This window comes from Syngnathus acus, chromosome 17, assembly GCF_901709675.1.
Source record: "Syngnathus acus chromosome 17, fSynAcu1.2, whole genome shotgun sequence".
Lineage (NCBI taxonomy): Eukaryota > Metazoa > Chordata > Actinopteri > Syngnathiformes > Syngnathidae > Syngnathus > Syngnathus acus.
The window spans coordinates 4198839-4215343 of NC_051102.1; the positions used below are offsets into that span (position 1 = coordinate 4198839).

Here is a 16505-nt window from a genome sequence, read left to right on the forward strand (position 1 = left end):
CACAGACTTATTTTGTTTTAGATGACGTCTACTTGCAGAGGCTGATTTTTATTCTTGAATAAATGTATGTTTTGTAAATGCGGTAAGGAGGGAAGAAATTCTTGCAAGCTCGACAAAAAAGGCAAACTTCAGAGAAAGCCGCACCAAAATTTGACTTGAGGCAAATGTGCTAGCATTCCACTGTCCCTGTGCTAGACTATTAAAGGTTCCAGCAGAATAATACCAGAACATTATTTTCTTTGATTTCTAGATTTTGCATAAAGACTGTGTTCAACTGAAAGGTTCACTATGAGAAAACGACATGACTTCATTAGTTGTCCACATTGTTGGCTCTAAGAACACAGCATCCACGTGGGTTGCTGATTTTAAAAAAATGAGTGCGGAAACGAGGCACAAATTGCAAAATGTGTATCTTGTAAATATGTGGTTTGAGATCATTTTGCAAAATGTGTATCTTATGGCTGTGGTTTGAGTTCACAGTTTCCAGCTGTGTTTGAATGGAATCTTCATGCACAGTGAAGGCAATTAGTTTTAGATTGGAAGAACATGTTCTGCAACACTGACACTTTTGGCATTGCAATAAACACGAATGGTGTCAGTGTGTGTGGCCTGCCATTGGCCAACTTTTTGTTTTTTTGTTTTTTTTTGTTTTTTTAGTTCCTGTCACTCGTCTGAAAGTTAACTCTCTACACTGGTAGATCACGAGTGAATAAATGATTCCTTCACCTGTGGATTGGATTTGCTACATGTGGCTGAAACTTGGCATTGTCAGTGACTTTTGTGCTGTCTCAGAACTGTTGCGATTGTTTAGAACAAAAACTGTTATAGTCGTAAGGGAAATAAACGCTCACATCTGTTGTCCTTAGCAAACGTTTGCCAAGAGGCTTTTTAATTTTCATTTATGCAAATTTAATGCAGTCTGTTTCTGGTCCCACACATCAATCCGGACACACTCTTGATCTTGACATGTCTTATTGTCTACCCGGCTGCATTGTTGAAGATGTGACTCAGATGATATGACTGTTTTATCTCTACCATGTAACATTACTAGACAGTGTGCTCCCACACAAAACTGAAAAATAGATTTTTTTTTTTTTTCTCTGATTTCTTTTTCTTTTGTCACAAACCATGTGTTCCTTTTTAGCCCTGTTAACAACATTCTTAACATTCCCCAGTCCAATTATCCTGAAGCTCAAACCCAAATGAAACCCTTTTATGTCATTCCCTTATGTAAAAAGGAAAAAAAAGACAAATTTACAGGAATGAAAATCTTGGTGGGCTCCAATCTGGGTTTAAACCCCTTCACAGTACCAAAGATGCACTTTTATGATTGATTGATTGATTGATTTAAGCTAAACTAGCTAGCTCGGCTTAGAGCTCTTGATCGCAATCTGTACATATACTGTATACGTGATCCATCTTCGAGGTGGTCTGAGAGGTTCTCCATTTAGTTCCACACTATGCAGTCCTACCTTTACCCTAGAAAAGCTTCAGCTGTGTTAATTCCAAATATTTCACCCTTCATAGCAACCAGATTAGAACTAAATGAAGCATGTTGAGGCTGATGCACTTTCATCAATCTTTCACTCATTTATCTCTAATCAGAATGTTTTTCTTCTATCCCTCCTTCAATGCCCCTTTTTCATTCATTACAGATTTTTGCAGAGCCATAAAACTAGACAATCAGGCCATCAAGATGCGTTAAGTGCACACTGTGGGTGTGCGGAGTAAATTCATCACAATGTGCATGTGCAGAACTAGATTGATTGGGGCACGGAATATGGGGAAAATTTATATCAATTATCTACAAAAAATGTAGATGTGATTGCTTACATGCACACGCACACACAATCTCTCTGGCCTCCAAATTATGAAAGAACAACAAAAAAAGTTTTGAAAAGCTTTAGCTTTGTTCTACCTTAACCTCCTGGGCTTAGAGACATGCATTCATTAATATCATTATTACTGAGATGCAAAGTAGACATGCTGTCTAGCATTGTGCAATTTTAAACACTTCCCAATTGTCTTCATTAAAATTCTCTGACACTTCTCCATCAAAATACACAAAGGATAAAGAATTACAGGAAAATTGATGCCCACTGTCATGTCACACATCAATTATAACAGCCCACACCAAAATGAGCAACAAATCGAATGACTTTTTGCCATCACTGGCTAATGTTGCTACACAGTACAGCTGCAGCAAACTTCATTGAGCAATCGCCATACAGATTACCGTATTTTCCGGACGATAAAGCATACCGGACTATAAGGCGCACCTTCAATGAATGGCCCATTTTCAAACTTTGTCCTTATATAAGGCGCACCGGACTATAAGGCGCACCATTAATGCATCATGTCAGATTTTTAATCCAAATCAAATCATTCTCCATTTTATCTTTTTTATTTCAACTTCAGATGCAACAAATTACTTTATAATCACAAAATAATGATCCATAGTCGTTTTGATTCATGATTCGTAGTTTTCAGCGGGCCACTTATGATTGATTTCATGACACAATGCTTCGGGCCAGTTTAAATTTAGGAATTTAGTCCTTATATAAGGCGCACCGGACTATAAGTCAGCTTTTGAGAAAATTTTAGGTTTATAGGTGCGCCTTATAGTCCAGAAAATACGGTACTGTCGATCACATTTTCACTTATGGAGGCAGCACTTCCAACACAAAGCTGTCAAATTACACATGTACTGTACTCTATACATACAAAGTGGGTTGTGTGTGCACTTGGGTGGATGCGTGTGTGTTTGGGGGTGGTTGCTGATAAAACACTGATAGTGTCCATCTATGGAACATGATGTACAGCCTGCTGTCTCTTCAGGCAGATTGGATTCTCGGGGCGATGGGGCCTGGCCCTCCCTCAAATGTGTACATTAGCTGCACAGACACATCATTCGATCCAGATGTCATTGTATTGTAGTATTTGTGGTAATTATGAACAGAAAAGTCCAAACGGGCAAGCACCAATACACATAACATACTGGAGATAGTATGAACACACTGTATACAAATTATTATCCGGGCAAAGCCTTTAAGGGCGACCTGCATGTAGAAATTGATTTTCATTTCTAAAGAGCAGCAATTCATTTTTAAATGTGTCTCTTTTCCATACACACTTTGTTCCCTGCTGACCCACTGACACACACACCCCAAGCTGTTTCTCTCTCTTACCTGACAATCAGCCACAGTTTTTGTCCGAGTGTCTCTGCTATAACACAAAAGCGGCCACAACAAAAGCCAGTGTGTGTGATGTGCTTATGGTACTCAAGCGACACAAAAGCAAGCGATGAAAGGCCACCTTCATTTAAGCAAGAATCACTTCTCCATCCACATGGTGATGAATTCAGATGCTTTAATCTGTGTGTGTGTGTGTGTGCGTGTGTGTGTGTGTCTGTCTGTTTTTCATCTATCTGTATTGTATACAGTTGTTCATGATGGTTAAACCCACAAATAAGCATTTTGTCCACCCATAATTCCATGCCCCCCCCCCCCCCCCCCCAAAAAAGCACAAAAATGTCATCTATTTTTCATCTATATGGCGGGAAGTGAACTGCAAACAGTGCAGGAAGGAATTGGCGCATTGGCATTCATACAAAAAATGTCGAAAAGAATTCCTTCAGTCTTAAAATACAATTCCCATGAGTATTTGGAGTTTGCATTCCAACACAACAACAACTGGAAACAACAACCGGATTTAATGGAATCTGCTTATGTGGTGGTGTTATCAGCTGCTGCCTCACTGAGAAAAAAAAAACACTATTTGGGATTATGTGATCTTGTTTTGTAATTCCTCCTATAAAACACCTCGCTCTATCCTGATTACATTGATATTTCATTCACATTTTTTTCCAAGCATCTTTTGTTTGGCCCATCCATCCCTCCATTCATTTTCAACGCCGCTTAACCACATTACAGTAAATAATTGTTTACGTCAAATATGGCTACATTGTGTCTTGCTGCTTTGATCCTACCAAGTTGAAATTCAAAATTCCATTCTAAAAATCACAACAGTACAGTCAAACATATACACATAAGGCTTAGCTATATATGCATATGAGTAGCTCGGAGAGTCAACAAATACATTCAGAACATAATCATACATTCCTGTACAGTAAGAAAATAATCTGTTTGCTCCCCTCTTCACACACACACACCCCATAAAACTGATTCTACAGAGACAATTCCCCTCCTGGAACTATTTGGCCAACCCTGCATTTTACACCAAAGCTGCTTTTAAGATGATGCGCTTTGATTGAATCTGTTACAGCTTAAAGCTTTATCTCTACTTGTATTTCTGCAGCTCTTCAGGGTACTTGGAAGTGTACCATTGCACCATTAATAGTAATGTCGTCTTTCAATATGAATGTGTTTGTCATGTACACATACTTGCGGGAATGGGGTCATTCCCATTCAAAATCCCAAAACATAATCCACTCCCACCGGATTGATACATTTGAGATTAATAGAGAATCTTGTCTTAGAAAGCCATTTGTTGATACTTAAAAGCTACGTTGAGTGGAGAGAGTGATTTTATGTACATATTCTGTTTTTGAGAAGTGCATAATGTTCAAGTGGTTGGACAAAGTGGTTTTATGTTTTCTCCTTCACCCCCAATATATAGTCTTAAGAGTCATGAACGATTATATAGTGTACACTGTCCAAACTACTGAGGCAATAAAAATAATCTCTTTAAATCCAAAATAGTACATATATTTGAAAAACCTTGTATATGACGCTACAGGTTTACAATTGATTGTTTAATTTCAAATCCATTGTGTATGAAGGGAAATTCAATGAAACTGTGTCAAGTCACATGACCAATTCAAATTCAATCACCATTTCCCTGTTTATTTATTTAGGATTCTTACAAAAGAACATTAATCCAACATTTTACATTCTTGATGATCTTTTTCCAATCCCTGTCTACATTTGTTTGACCATTTGTTTTGAGTGTTGGTGCACAGCCTCCACGAAAGCACCCACATTCTCTGGATCCATATCGGGATAAAGACCGTGGCCCAGATTGGCGATATAGCCTCTGGTGCCGAAACCTTCCAGCATGTGCTTCACAATTTCTGAAATGCGTTCCTGTAAAAAAGCAAGGGGGGTGTGGTCTCAAATAAATGTTTCTCTTTGTTATTTAATATTCCTCACACAAATGCACCCACAAAAGACCATGCAAACCTGTTCCAAAGGCGGGTTTATTTCTTACCTTGGGAGCATAAAGCGCACATGGGTCCATGTTTCCCTGAAGGCTAACCTTTCCTCCTGTCCGCTCACTGAATTGGAAAAAGGACACACGCTTAGTGTACCTCATTCAAATGCAAATATACCAGACGTTTCAAAGAATTCAACCAAATCTTCTCTTACTTACAAATGCATCTTTTTAAAGGGGACATATTTGGGATTTTTTTTCTTTTGTGCCACCCCTGGTCATCATGGTAACAAGATAAATCCTGTCCCCTCAGTCCCTATAGCACTCCTCTGCATGTTTTGAGAAACTCCCCTTCTTTGTATGACCCATGCAATGTTCCAAGTAACTTGTGTCATACATTTTGAAAACAACTGTGCCTACTTTTCTACCTGACCTTACAAAGTGAGCAACTTGTGCTTTCAAAGTTGTGAAACTCTTGGCTGACGTTTACAAGGAAGGAACTGAAGAGGTGCTTAAGGTTTGAAGCCTTCAAATGCTCTCTAATGATGTCTGGCTTGCCATTATGTTGAACAAAAACCGTGTGAAACTGTCTTCAGTTTATTGTTTTTTTTCACTGCATGTTTGTCCCTTCCCATTTAGAGAGTGGACCAACACTATTGGAATTTTTGTCCAAGTCGTTTGCGTCAAAATACACGTGTGCGTACCTGGTACCTCGCTTGCAGAATGTAATCCATCCCATTGCAGCACTCGAGCGACCTCTTATCACTTGCACATGCTCAGTGTAAAATATCTACGTATGCCCGTATCCCGTGTGCATGCGTGTGCGTGTATTACCGTGCTGAGCGTGGGTCAATGGTCCAGTCAAGCCCGACCACTTCGTAATGAGACTGAGACAGAGATTCGAGAGCGTAATGTGCGTCCTTCGCAAAAACGATCTGTTCAAACACACATGCACACACAGAGTTAATACTGATAAATTTTGAGAAACATTAAGGCAAATTATTGGTGCAGTGCTGCCATCTACTGGCTAAGAAAAGTAATGACATGGGTAAATGAAGTCTCGGGAAATAAAGTAGTGTGCGTGCGCAGGTGTGTGTTTTTCTCTCTCTTACCATGGGAACTTCCTGTCGCGCCTCCTTGAGTTTCTCTTTGACGCGGCGAGCAATGTCATGAAGATAAGGTAGAGAGAACGTTTGAAACTCCACCGGTCCCAAGATGCCGGCGTGGGACTCGAACACCTGCAGAGCCTGGACAATGAGAGGTGAGACTTTTTCATACAATCCAAATATTATGATGCAGTACAGTTGTATCGCACACTAAACAATAAAACAGTATATTATGTCGTCGAAGCCCAATAAATTGTTTGTTTAGTGACCACACTACAAATTATATTTTGGGACGATTTGATATTTTCCACTGACAATCATCATATTGTATCTGTAGGAAGTCTGACCTGGGCTCCAGCTGCAACCTGACCCAGCAGGTATTCGACTATGACATCCGTGAGCATCTTCAGCAGCATGTGGCTGGCCTCAGGATGTCGGTACAGCCAACGCTTTGCCTTTGAGTGAGTGTTGGAACCGCCGCCTTCTATCATATAAGACATGAGCGTCCACTGTTAAGGGAACGCAAATGGTTAAGGAGCGAAATGGACAAAATTCAACACTTCCTGATTGCTCTCGGAACCTCACCGGCGCTCCGGTGAATCCTATAAGCGGCACTTTGCCCTCAATCTTGTGTCTGGTCAGCGAGATGGCTTGGAAAACGTAACCCAGTTCTTTGGCTACGTCCACTTTCACACGCAGACGCTGCAGGTCTTCTGGCTCCTTCAGGGGCTCTGGGAATGTAGGACCTTTACCTGGCACCATCTGGACATCCATACCCAGTGCCTGAAGGGAGCAAGGGAAGAATCGTGATCAACAATCAAATCTACAGTATTGGTTAAAGCTCACCTGTGGTACAACGAGGATGTCCGAAAAGATGATTGCAGCATCGAATGGAAAACGCCTCAGAGGCTAAAACAGAGAAAAGTGAAAACAATCACATCTAAATGATAACAATAATAATATCAAAAGTATCATTTGTTCATGAATAAGATATTTTGAAGTGAAACTTGAAAGCTGTCATGTCATAAAGCAAACGTCAATGCCATACCTGCAACGTAAGCTCGCAGCAGGCCTCTGGCGAGCGGCATGTTTCAAAAAAGTCCTTCCCTGCCCTGAACTCACGAAACTCTGCACATGTGACAAGATGTTATTAATCCCAATGGATGCTGGACAGTTAACCAGTTGTCTGGTTAGTTTAATAGACCAGCAAAGAGCTCCCAGTACCTGGTAAGTATCTTCCAGCCTGTCTCATACACCAGACGGGGACATGCTCGGTTTGTTCACCTCGAGCTGCTCGTAGGAATGTGTCATTCTGGAGTTGAGGAAAGTCTTTAGGGCTAGAGGGAACATAAGAATGTCTCAGGTACAAAACATATAAATAGCATAAAATGACTTTTTGACAATATGAGGATTTTTAGCCAGTCTCTGTTAATGTCTGCCAGTGAAGTTCTGTTATCTAAACGATGCTGTCCCACTCCCCAGTGGTGGCGAGGTCAGATAAGACTAGCGTGCATCTTATCAAAGCCCAGCACCATTGAGACAGTTGAATAAAAGGCAGTGTAATATAAAGAGTCCCCAAATCCCACATTTAAATTAAATATGGGGAACCATGCTATTAAATTGCATTGCTGTCACCTGTTTTTGGCCAAATAAATATGTTTGAGACAATACACATTAAGAATATACAGTTCTCTAATTACACTGATAACTACAATTATTACAAGGTTAAAGACATATTTGAAAAATATAATCATTGGTAATGAATGGCACCTACAACTCTAAATGTCATTACTTTTGACAATCTTTTCAAATATAGACCTGCCAAGTCATGCTTTCATAACAATGTGAGAGGGCTTGTTTTCATAACAGCTAATGTAACAGGCTAGCGTCACCGTAGTAACAGTACAATACCAAGAGGACTACTCACAGTATTAGTTCACCCTTGCTCATGTCGGCCAAGCTGTGGAACAGACAAGCTTTTTGATTTGGAAGACGTCTGCTGGGACATGCACCACCTCTACTAACACTTTTACTCGGGCAGACTCCCGTAGCAACTGTCACTCGCAGGGCGCGGCCATCTTGGACTCACGTGACGACAGCAGAAACGTCAAACATTTCAAAATAAAAGAAGACATTCTAAAATGGTCGAAATGTATTTGAATTTCCTGGTTTTCTCCCACATTCCAAAAACATGAATGTATGTATAATTTCAAGAGTCTAAAATTGTTTATAGAGAGAGTGTGGATGTATATGCCCTGTGAACTGCAATACACCAACCTGCATTTTTTTTTATATTTGTAATTGGAGGTCTAGTAATGACTAATTAAGTATGGGTCATTGGTCGCGCCTCATTTTACAGGAGGCTGACATAATTCTGCTACCCAAGACAAAAAGCAGACAAATCACCGGATCACAAATTTGATGGATCAATGAATACAGCACAATGCCCAAATTCTGGCCCGCGGGCCAAATCCGGACAGTGTCGAAATTTAGACCGCCCCAAAGTCAAATCAATAATATATCAAAAATCAATAATATGCGGCCCACTGGCACTGTCGCAGGGACCTGCGCGCCACCGAAATGAAGCGCGTACGAACGGGAACGCGCACATGAGCGAGCGCTCATGATCGGGCGCGAGCGCGTTCTCACCTGCCCCTTCCCAGTTCACGCGCACACAGGTGTCCTTTTGCGAGATAATCCGTGATCCAAACATTTCCTCAATCAAATGTCTGCACACCAAGGATTAAGAGGACGCTAAACTCAGAGACGCTGCACAGGGAAAAGCAAAATAACCCACGGACGACTGGTGAGAGCGCTGTTTACTTACTACTAACTACACTAATGCACGTCCGCGCCGCACACTCATATTGATCCCAGTTAAAAAGATAAAACGGAGATTTATTTAATCTGGATTAAAAATCTAGTAATACAATTGACAATAAATTCTAATTTGCAATTACCTATATGCAGACAGCAAAGGATATAGTTGCATATTTACAAGTTAATTTACAATGGTAATGGTTCGAGGAATGGTCTGAATGGTTGGCCCCATTTTCATCTCACCAAATCTGGCCCTCTTTGCAAAACGTTTGGACACCACTGACCTAAATAATGCAGGTGAAAGATTTTACTATGTTATTAATGAATATAAAATGGAATTATTTGCAATTAGCTTTGTCATGATTTTAATACTGTCAAATGTATTGATGGGAAGCAACACAGTCAAATGTCAAAGCCATCAGTCATTTATTTTACTTTGGCACGAAGAGTAGAAAAAAGGTCACAGACAGTACACAGTTAAGACATTTATCAAACTCATGCACCTCACATTCCTACAAGCTGATTAATAAATAGTTGGATTTACAGTGTCGTCACTATGGTCACATGGTAGTTCACAAATAACCTGATTGGAGGAGTGTCATATAAACGCATACATGTTCACACAAAGAGGAAAGTATAGTTTGTAAACCTGGACAGTAAACACTCTTAAATCTAACACTTTCAAAACTGCTGTACATGCACAATGCTTTTTTTTTTTTTTTTAAGTCGATTATGGGATGTATCCATTACCACGCATAGTAATCAGGAATAAAGTGTGCCTCTGTGTAAGAATTGACACTTTCACCAAACTTGGCATACTTACTGGAAGCTCCACACAATATTGCATAATTATCTACATGAAAAAAAAATAGGTCCGTGTTTTGAGAAATGCACTTATTTCAGTGTTTGCCAAAAGTTAGAAGAGACAATTGATACTGTTGTCTGTGGTAAAAAGGCAAGAAGCCAACAATTAATTTTGTAATAATATACAGTATTTATATTTCATGGTCCACATCTACTATTTGGGTGTAAAATGAAAATAAATAGTATAAAACACACACAAAACCTTTGGAGAGATAGGTGTAAATTACAAGTTACAAGCAAACAGCTAAAGCGCAAACATTTTAAGAGGAGTGAAAAATAACTTAAATTAGGTTTACCTAGCTACTGGCTGGACCGTATTTACCTCACAGGTTCGATGGTATCAACATTTCCACAAGTGGTGGCAAGTGAGATGGTTCGTTAAGGTTGTGTGTAATAAGTGAGAAATGTGAGCACAGTTTGGTGGCATCTGGTCCAACATAGTACACCATCAAAATTTGTGATTAAATACATAGCAGTGATTCTCAATGCTGTACTAGTACCACTGGTGGTGCGTGGGCTCCCTCTAGTGGTATGCAAAAGAATCACTGCCTAAATATAGTACAGTTGCATTTCGTTATTTAGTGCAATACATTTGCATGACATTTTCAAGACACATTTGACACATTTAACAGTTTTCTAGATGATCTTATCTTGGCTCTTCTTTGGGATGGGATGTTTCACTTGAGATGATTTATATTTTAAATGGTTTGAGTGTTATTTGATATGACATAAATGAGACTATATGACAGCTCAATTTAGTCTCATAAAAATGGGCAAGTATTCAAAGCCCAATGTTTCTTTGCGGTGTTTCCAGTCCTGCTTACAGCCAGTCTAATTTTCTCTACAGTAGTGTCCATTTCAAGGAAGCACGAGCCATTAACTGGCAATATAATCCCCATCTGCATCGCTACCTCTATACACATGCTAGCTCCACTGCGACCCATTACATTAGCACGTCTCAGTGGGCTCACAAATTGCTTGCACAACAACAAAAGTAACAGAGATTCTCTTTTCCATTCACCCCCATCAGTGTTTTTAGCACTGCACTTAATTCATTAAATGATGGGGGGAAAAAAAGCATTTGCACACCAACTTCATCTCATTTCACTTGAACTCTAAAGCACACACCTCAAGGTCTGTAGTTAACGTGCACAGAAGACATGAGAGCAAAGTGCAAATTCCAGTTCATTGCCTCCATACTGGACTTTAGAGTTTAGATTGACTTGCTACTAACTAGTCTCAGTAGGTAATGCAAAGGCATCAATATTCAGTTAACCTCCAGCTACCTGTCAGGCGTGAAGAAAACATTTGGAACCAACAGGGCCAGGAATCAATCCAGCAATCTTCTGCGTCCAGTTAGCTGTTCTTCTGCGCCGCCTCTCTTTGAGCCGAGGAGGATGAGCTTTGAGTGTCATCGGAGTCATTTGCATCTGAGAGTAGAGGAAGTTTTATTATTATCTCGGTCTAAATCAAAATGTATCTTCAAAAGGCAGCAGTTTCATGTGAATTTGATCTGTAGTCCTAATTCTCAGTATTAGGATTAAATTGGCAGTTCAAAAACTTTGAATACCATAAATGCTACTAGTACAATAGCTGATGGTAGTTTACCTCCCCCTCCTGCATTAATGTGAAGCTGGGATAGGGACAGAGTAAGAGAGAGCTCTCGGCCTTCAGGGTCAGTGGGACTGTGCAGGATGTCATGCAGGGCGTTCCTACGCCCAGTCCTGCCAGATGCAATGAAGTCGGCGTACGTGACTTCAACATCAGACATCGCGTAATCATCATTCAGACAGCAACACCTACAAGGAGAGCGGTTGTGCGGTGATTCCATACAGGCAATTTTGATATTCAATAGATGTTCACCTCAAATGGTTACCAGCATTGTGACTTTCCGAAAAAAAATTTTTTATATATAAAACATCAGATACTGTACCTTAAAGTCTAAAGCGCAGGTGTCAAACTCAAGGCCCGGGGGCCAGATACAGCCCGCCACATTTTATGTGGCCCGCAAGGACAAATAGTGCATCAAATTCGTGTGTCATTACTAGAATTGCAAATTGTCTTCACTTTTAATATCTTTTTTTTAAATATTTGACCCGTTTTTACTCATCTGATTTGAAAATGAGTTATTTGTCAATTTGTTTTGTAGCTTTTACTGTATATAATGTGAGGTGCTCGTACATTTATTTGGGTTGACAGTCATAATGGCCCTCCGAAAGAAGCTATGATTGCAATGCGGCCCGTGAAAAAAATGAGTTTGACACCCCTGGTCTAAAGCATGAACCTCTCAAAGACAAAAAAAATTCCTCAGCATATCTACATATCTAACCATAGCAAAAGAACAATTCTTTGCTCCAAGTTGAGTTAATTAGTCTATGGTAGAATGCTAAAACTAGTGCACTATAGGTATGAATGTTTGTCAAATAATTTCGTCAAATGTGCCGAAAACTGAACTGATCCTGCGTGGTTGTGATTTACAGCAGCTCTTATTTTATTCATGCGCTGTCCAAAGTGTGACTTCATCCGAGTGCATTTTAATAACACTCCCAATGCACCATGACGTCATCTTATTGTGTCCCATGCAATCTCTCATTACTCACTTACCTTGAGACTCGCAACACCTCAGTAGCACAGTAAGAGGGCGAATTCAGTGGTTGAGCAGCACCACAGGCCCGACATCATGTGCAAACGTCTAGAAATACAAAAAGGAAAAAACACTGTATTCAACCAACATCCAAAGGAATATAATATCTACTACTAACTGTAACTATACAAACGCCTGGAAAAAAAGGAAATCACAACAAAATATTAAACCTATTAGCTCCAGAAGATGATGCCTGCAAAGTAGCCAGTCCACGGTCTTTGCGTTTTCCTCCTTCTCAGCCAATGAGCTGCCCGTACGCCGAATCTGAGCGCTGATTGGATGACATGCACAAAGATGAGAGGAGGCTCGGAGAAAAGACTGACGCTGCATTCACTGTACCCTCGTATAAAAAAAAAAAAAAAAAATCGATTTAAAAACAAAGTCGGATAGAAACCAGAGGAAGATTACAACGATTTACGCGTATGATTAATGTAATAATTTAGACAATCAAATAATCTACGGCGCTGTATGTCGCGATTGTGAAATACATTACAAAACCACAAGACGGAGCTGTTGCGATTACGAATGACTAAATTACCACACTAGCTGCAAATCAGGGGGAAAAATAGGATTCAAAATCAAAAGCTGAAACATCTATTACACTAAAATAGTGCATCAGTGACACAAAAATGTGCTCTTAAATAAACAGAGGTAGACTTTTCATTCAAAAGTCGAGAGGATTATCATCATGTACTGTAAAAGCAGTGGCTTCATATACAATTTGCAATTAGCGTTGATATTAATGTATAAATAACCAAATAGAAATAAGTTTCTTTCAGTAAAATAGCATCACGTCTGTCCTAAACGATTGGTTTAGTACGTGTACTATTTTTTAGAGTTAGTATTGTAATACAAAAATCTGTACAAAATGTGTTTACATAGATGTTTGTATAAGCAATATATCAACAAAATGTTTAAACCTTTTTTTTTTTTTTTTTTTTTTTAAATCTTCAAACAGCCATGATTCCATCTCCCACAATGAACAAAAAGTGCATCTTCGAATGTGTTGCTGTGGAAACGTCTGCCATTGTGCCTGTGGCTTATGTCAGCAGGATACATCTGGGAGATTTTGAAAGGAAATAGAAAGCCTGTTTTCTTTTCTGTTCAAGTCCTTACGACAACCCCCCTCCCTTAGTTGGGCAGCCCTCAGTGGTCGGACAGATGCTACACCCCCTGAGGGATGCTTATGCTGCTTGGGACTTAAACACCCCTGAGTTCACTGGCACGCCACAGGCAATCACTGGCAATCACAAACAAACACACAAAACACACACACATGCTCGCGCAAACATATGCACGCGCCTCAAACGAATATTACTGTGAAAAGAATCGCTCATCTTGTCACTACCTGGAACTCTCCGTGGTGCTGAAACACACGCAGCACGCAGCAGATATTTTTCATTTAGTATACCCATACAATCACAATCGTTAAGTACCAACAAAAAACAATATCTAGTTATCTAGCTATCTTTAAATATTTTCAGGTAGAGCCAAAATATTTTAGTAGCAGCAAAAATTAATTTGCGGTGGCCGGCCACCGGTCAACATGTAGGAGGGAAACAAACCAGCTGTAAAGTTTTACTTCGTGATGTCGTTCATGATGTCATTGAGGATTGATGTCGAAATACAAACATTACAAACTGTAAAAAATGTGCACCACATGCAAAATATGGGCCGCTCCGATCTAACCGGGCAGAGCTGTAAAGTCTAATAAGCAATCTAGTGCTGTTTTTTGGCCTAACATTGGATCATATTCCAACACCTTAACAGCGAGAATAATATCACAAATAAATAATGAATATTTTGAAAGTAATCTCCAATACATCACATTATTTGCAACATAATGAAAGGGCTGACAAGAAAAAATGATCTCTCACATTTTCCCCCCAAAAAGAGGTAGTGTATGTTAGAGACTCTAAATTGCCCAAAAGGGTTGATGTAAGTGTGACTGACAGACAATCAGGCCAGAGTGTACCCAGCCTCTGGAGCTCTCTAGTTCCTCGAGCGTTGCGCCAGCAAGGCCATCCATCAGTAACTGTGCCAAACAATTCATGCAAACGACTCGCTGATGGGAGGAGCTGGAAGTCAACATATGAGAAGAAATAATTTGACTTTGCCATTTTTGTACACCATGAGTGACATTTTATTAATGGTGTCTAGACTTTTACACCATGCTATACGTAGGATCTATAAAACCTTCACGTTGCTTCAAAGTAGGACCACATGTCTTACATAGGGAATCTGAGCTGCTCCACTGGTGCAGGCATGCGTCTTGCTGAAGGGAGCTTCAATTTTTAGATTAGCTCAGATGAAAGTTTAATGTTCCCTGCTGAGATGTCAGGTCATTAGACAGCAAAGGATAGTTTGGAGTACAGAATAGCTCAAATTGGGGATTTGGCAAGGGCAAGCTTCAATAAATGTATCAATATTGTAAGGCGGTGAGCCCAAATATGTTTTTCAGGGAAGTCTAGGATATAATATATTTTCTTTGGTCATATGAGCTTGGTGAGGCAGTTAGGACCAGGCAACACTCCAGCTATTAAATTATGAATTCAGTTTGGGCCAAATTTTCAAATCATGAAATGTAGCTGGCCGTAGACATTAGGCGTCCAGTAAACAGTTTTTTTCTCTCCCCCCCCCAGTATCTTGCCACTACCCCTGTTTTTAGCACCGCTAACCACGCTTCAAAATAACACCGTCAGCAATGTGAGTAGGCTACGCGAGTGTTGCATTTATGCTATCAAACACTGTAGGAATTTTTCATGTCCTGTGAACCAAGCTACCCTCTGCATCTCTTTAATGTGATTCAATTCAGGCAGGCTGGGCCACTCAGGCGTTGTTTCTGGGCCGCATGTGGCCCGCAGGCCGCTAATTGAATATCATTGATGTACATAATCAGAATACCCCAAAAAGATTTTCTTGTGCACTGGAGCAGACAGCCCTCGTGAGAACAATGTGCACAAGATTTAGTTTTCCACTGATGCCAATGAGTTTGGCATTTGGAAACGGATTACACATGACTGAACAAAGAAACGTTAGACACAGATGAAAACACAGAAAAAAAAAGACTAATATAGATTGAGCCAGGGATAGAACAGAATCTACATACAGGGCTGGACAGGGTTATTGACTTTTTCAATTGTCTTTTGTCTTCGTCTTTGTCAAAGTATTTGTCCTCACTTGGCCTCGGCCGGCTGTTCGATGGTGTTTCAATTTTCTCCCTCTGCGTGCTTGAGTATTCCCAAAACATATGCACAATATTTAAACATATTGGAAAATCCTAAAATGTGGTGCAAGCTTGTGTCCTGAATGTTAAATGGTATGGTCTAAAACCCTATTTGAGTGCAGAAACTAGAAGTCTTAAAATTAATCAATTAGCTGACAGTTAATCAGTTATCAAATTCATCAACAACTGTTTTAAGCAATTACTCCTTTAGAGCCACCATTAAATTCAAAACAGTCAACACTTTCTGTTTTAAGACTCTTAACAGTAAATATTCTCAAGCCCTTTGAGACTTGCCTGTGATTTAGGGCTATATAAATAAACTTGACTTTGATTACTGTAGTCTTTCATGAATGCAGACTAGTTATCATTTGTAAAACTCAGCTTTTACTTCAGAAAACAATAACCAAACCTGGAACTGAATCAGTTTCAAAAAAGTAAGGTGTAAATAGGTGTAGGGTACCAAGAGCTGCGCGGTGGGACTTGTTCACTATCCAGACAATGTGTTCCTTTTATAACCAGTGGGTGTCGCTGTTATCACTATTATCCAAACTGTCTGTCAGTCTGTCTCGCAGGGATGAAGGGACGCTGTTTTGTGAAACACGTACACACAAACACACACGGGGAGAGGGTGCGCGCGCGCGCGAGAGAGAGAGCGAGGGCGATAGAGAGAAAA

General features: G+C 40.0%; 2 protein-coding genes across 2 annotated transcripts; both read right to left on the bottom strand.

Moving 5' to 3' along the window:
* Positions 1-4838: 4838 nt before the first annotated feature.
* urod (uroporphyrinogen decarboxylase) lies at positions 4839-8376 on the bottom strand. Its single transcript, XM_037276666.1, has 10 exons — positions 8206-8376; positions 7503-7615; positions 7327-7406; positions 7125-7187; positions 6864-7061; positions 6626-6787; positions 6285-6419; positions 6007-6107; positions 5230-5296; positions 4839-5105 (listed from the first exon to the last, which is right to left on the bottom strand). The coding sequence occupies exons 1-10, from the start codon at positions 8226-8228 to the stop codon at positions 4941-4943; spliced, it is 1107 nt and encodes a 368-aa protein (XP_037132561.1). The 5' UTR covers positions 8229-8376; the 3' UTR covers positions 4839-4940.
* A 1131-nt stretch (positions 8377-9507) lies between these two features.
* pkia (cAMP-dependent protein kinase inhibitor alpha) lies at positions 9508-12834 on the bottom strand. The gene is made up of 3 exons (XM_037276727.1): positions 12567-12834; positions 11571-11761; positions 9508-11392 (listed from the first exon to the last, which is right to left on the bottom strand). Exons 2-3 carry the CDS (start codon positions 11731-11733, stop codon positions 11319-11321), a joined length of 237 nt encoding a protein of 78 aa, XP_037132622.1. The 5' UTR covers positions 11734-11761; positions 12567-12834; the 3' UTR covers positions 9508-11318.
* Positions 12835-16505: the final 3671 nt, after the last annotated feature.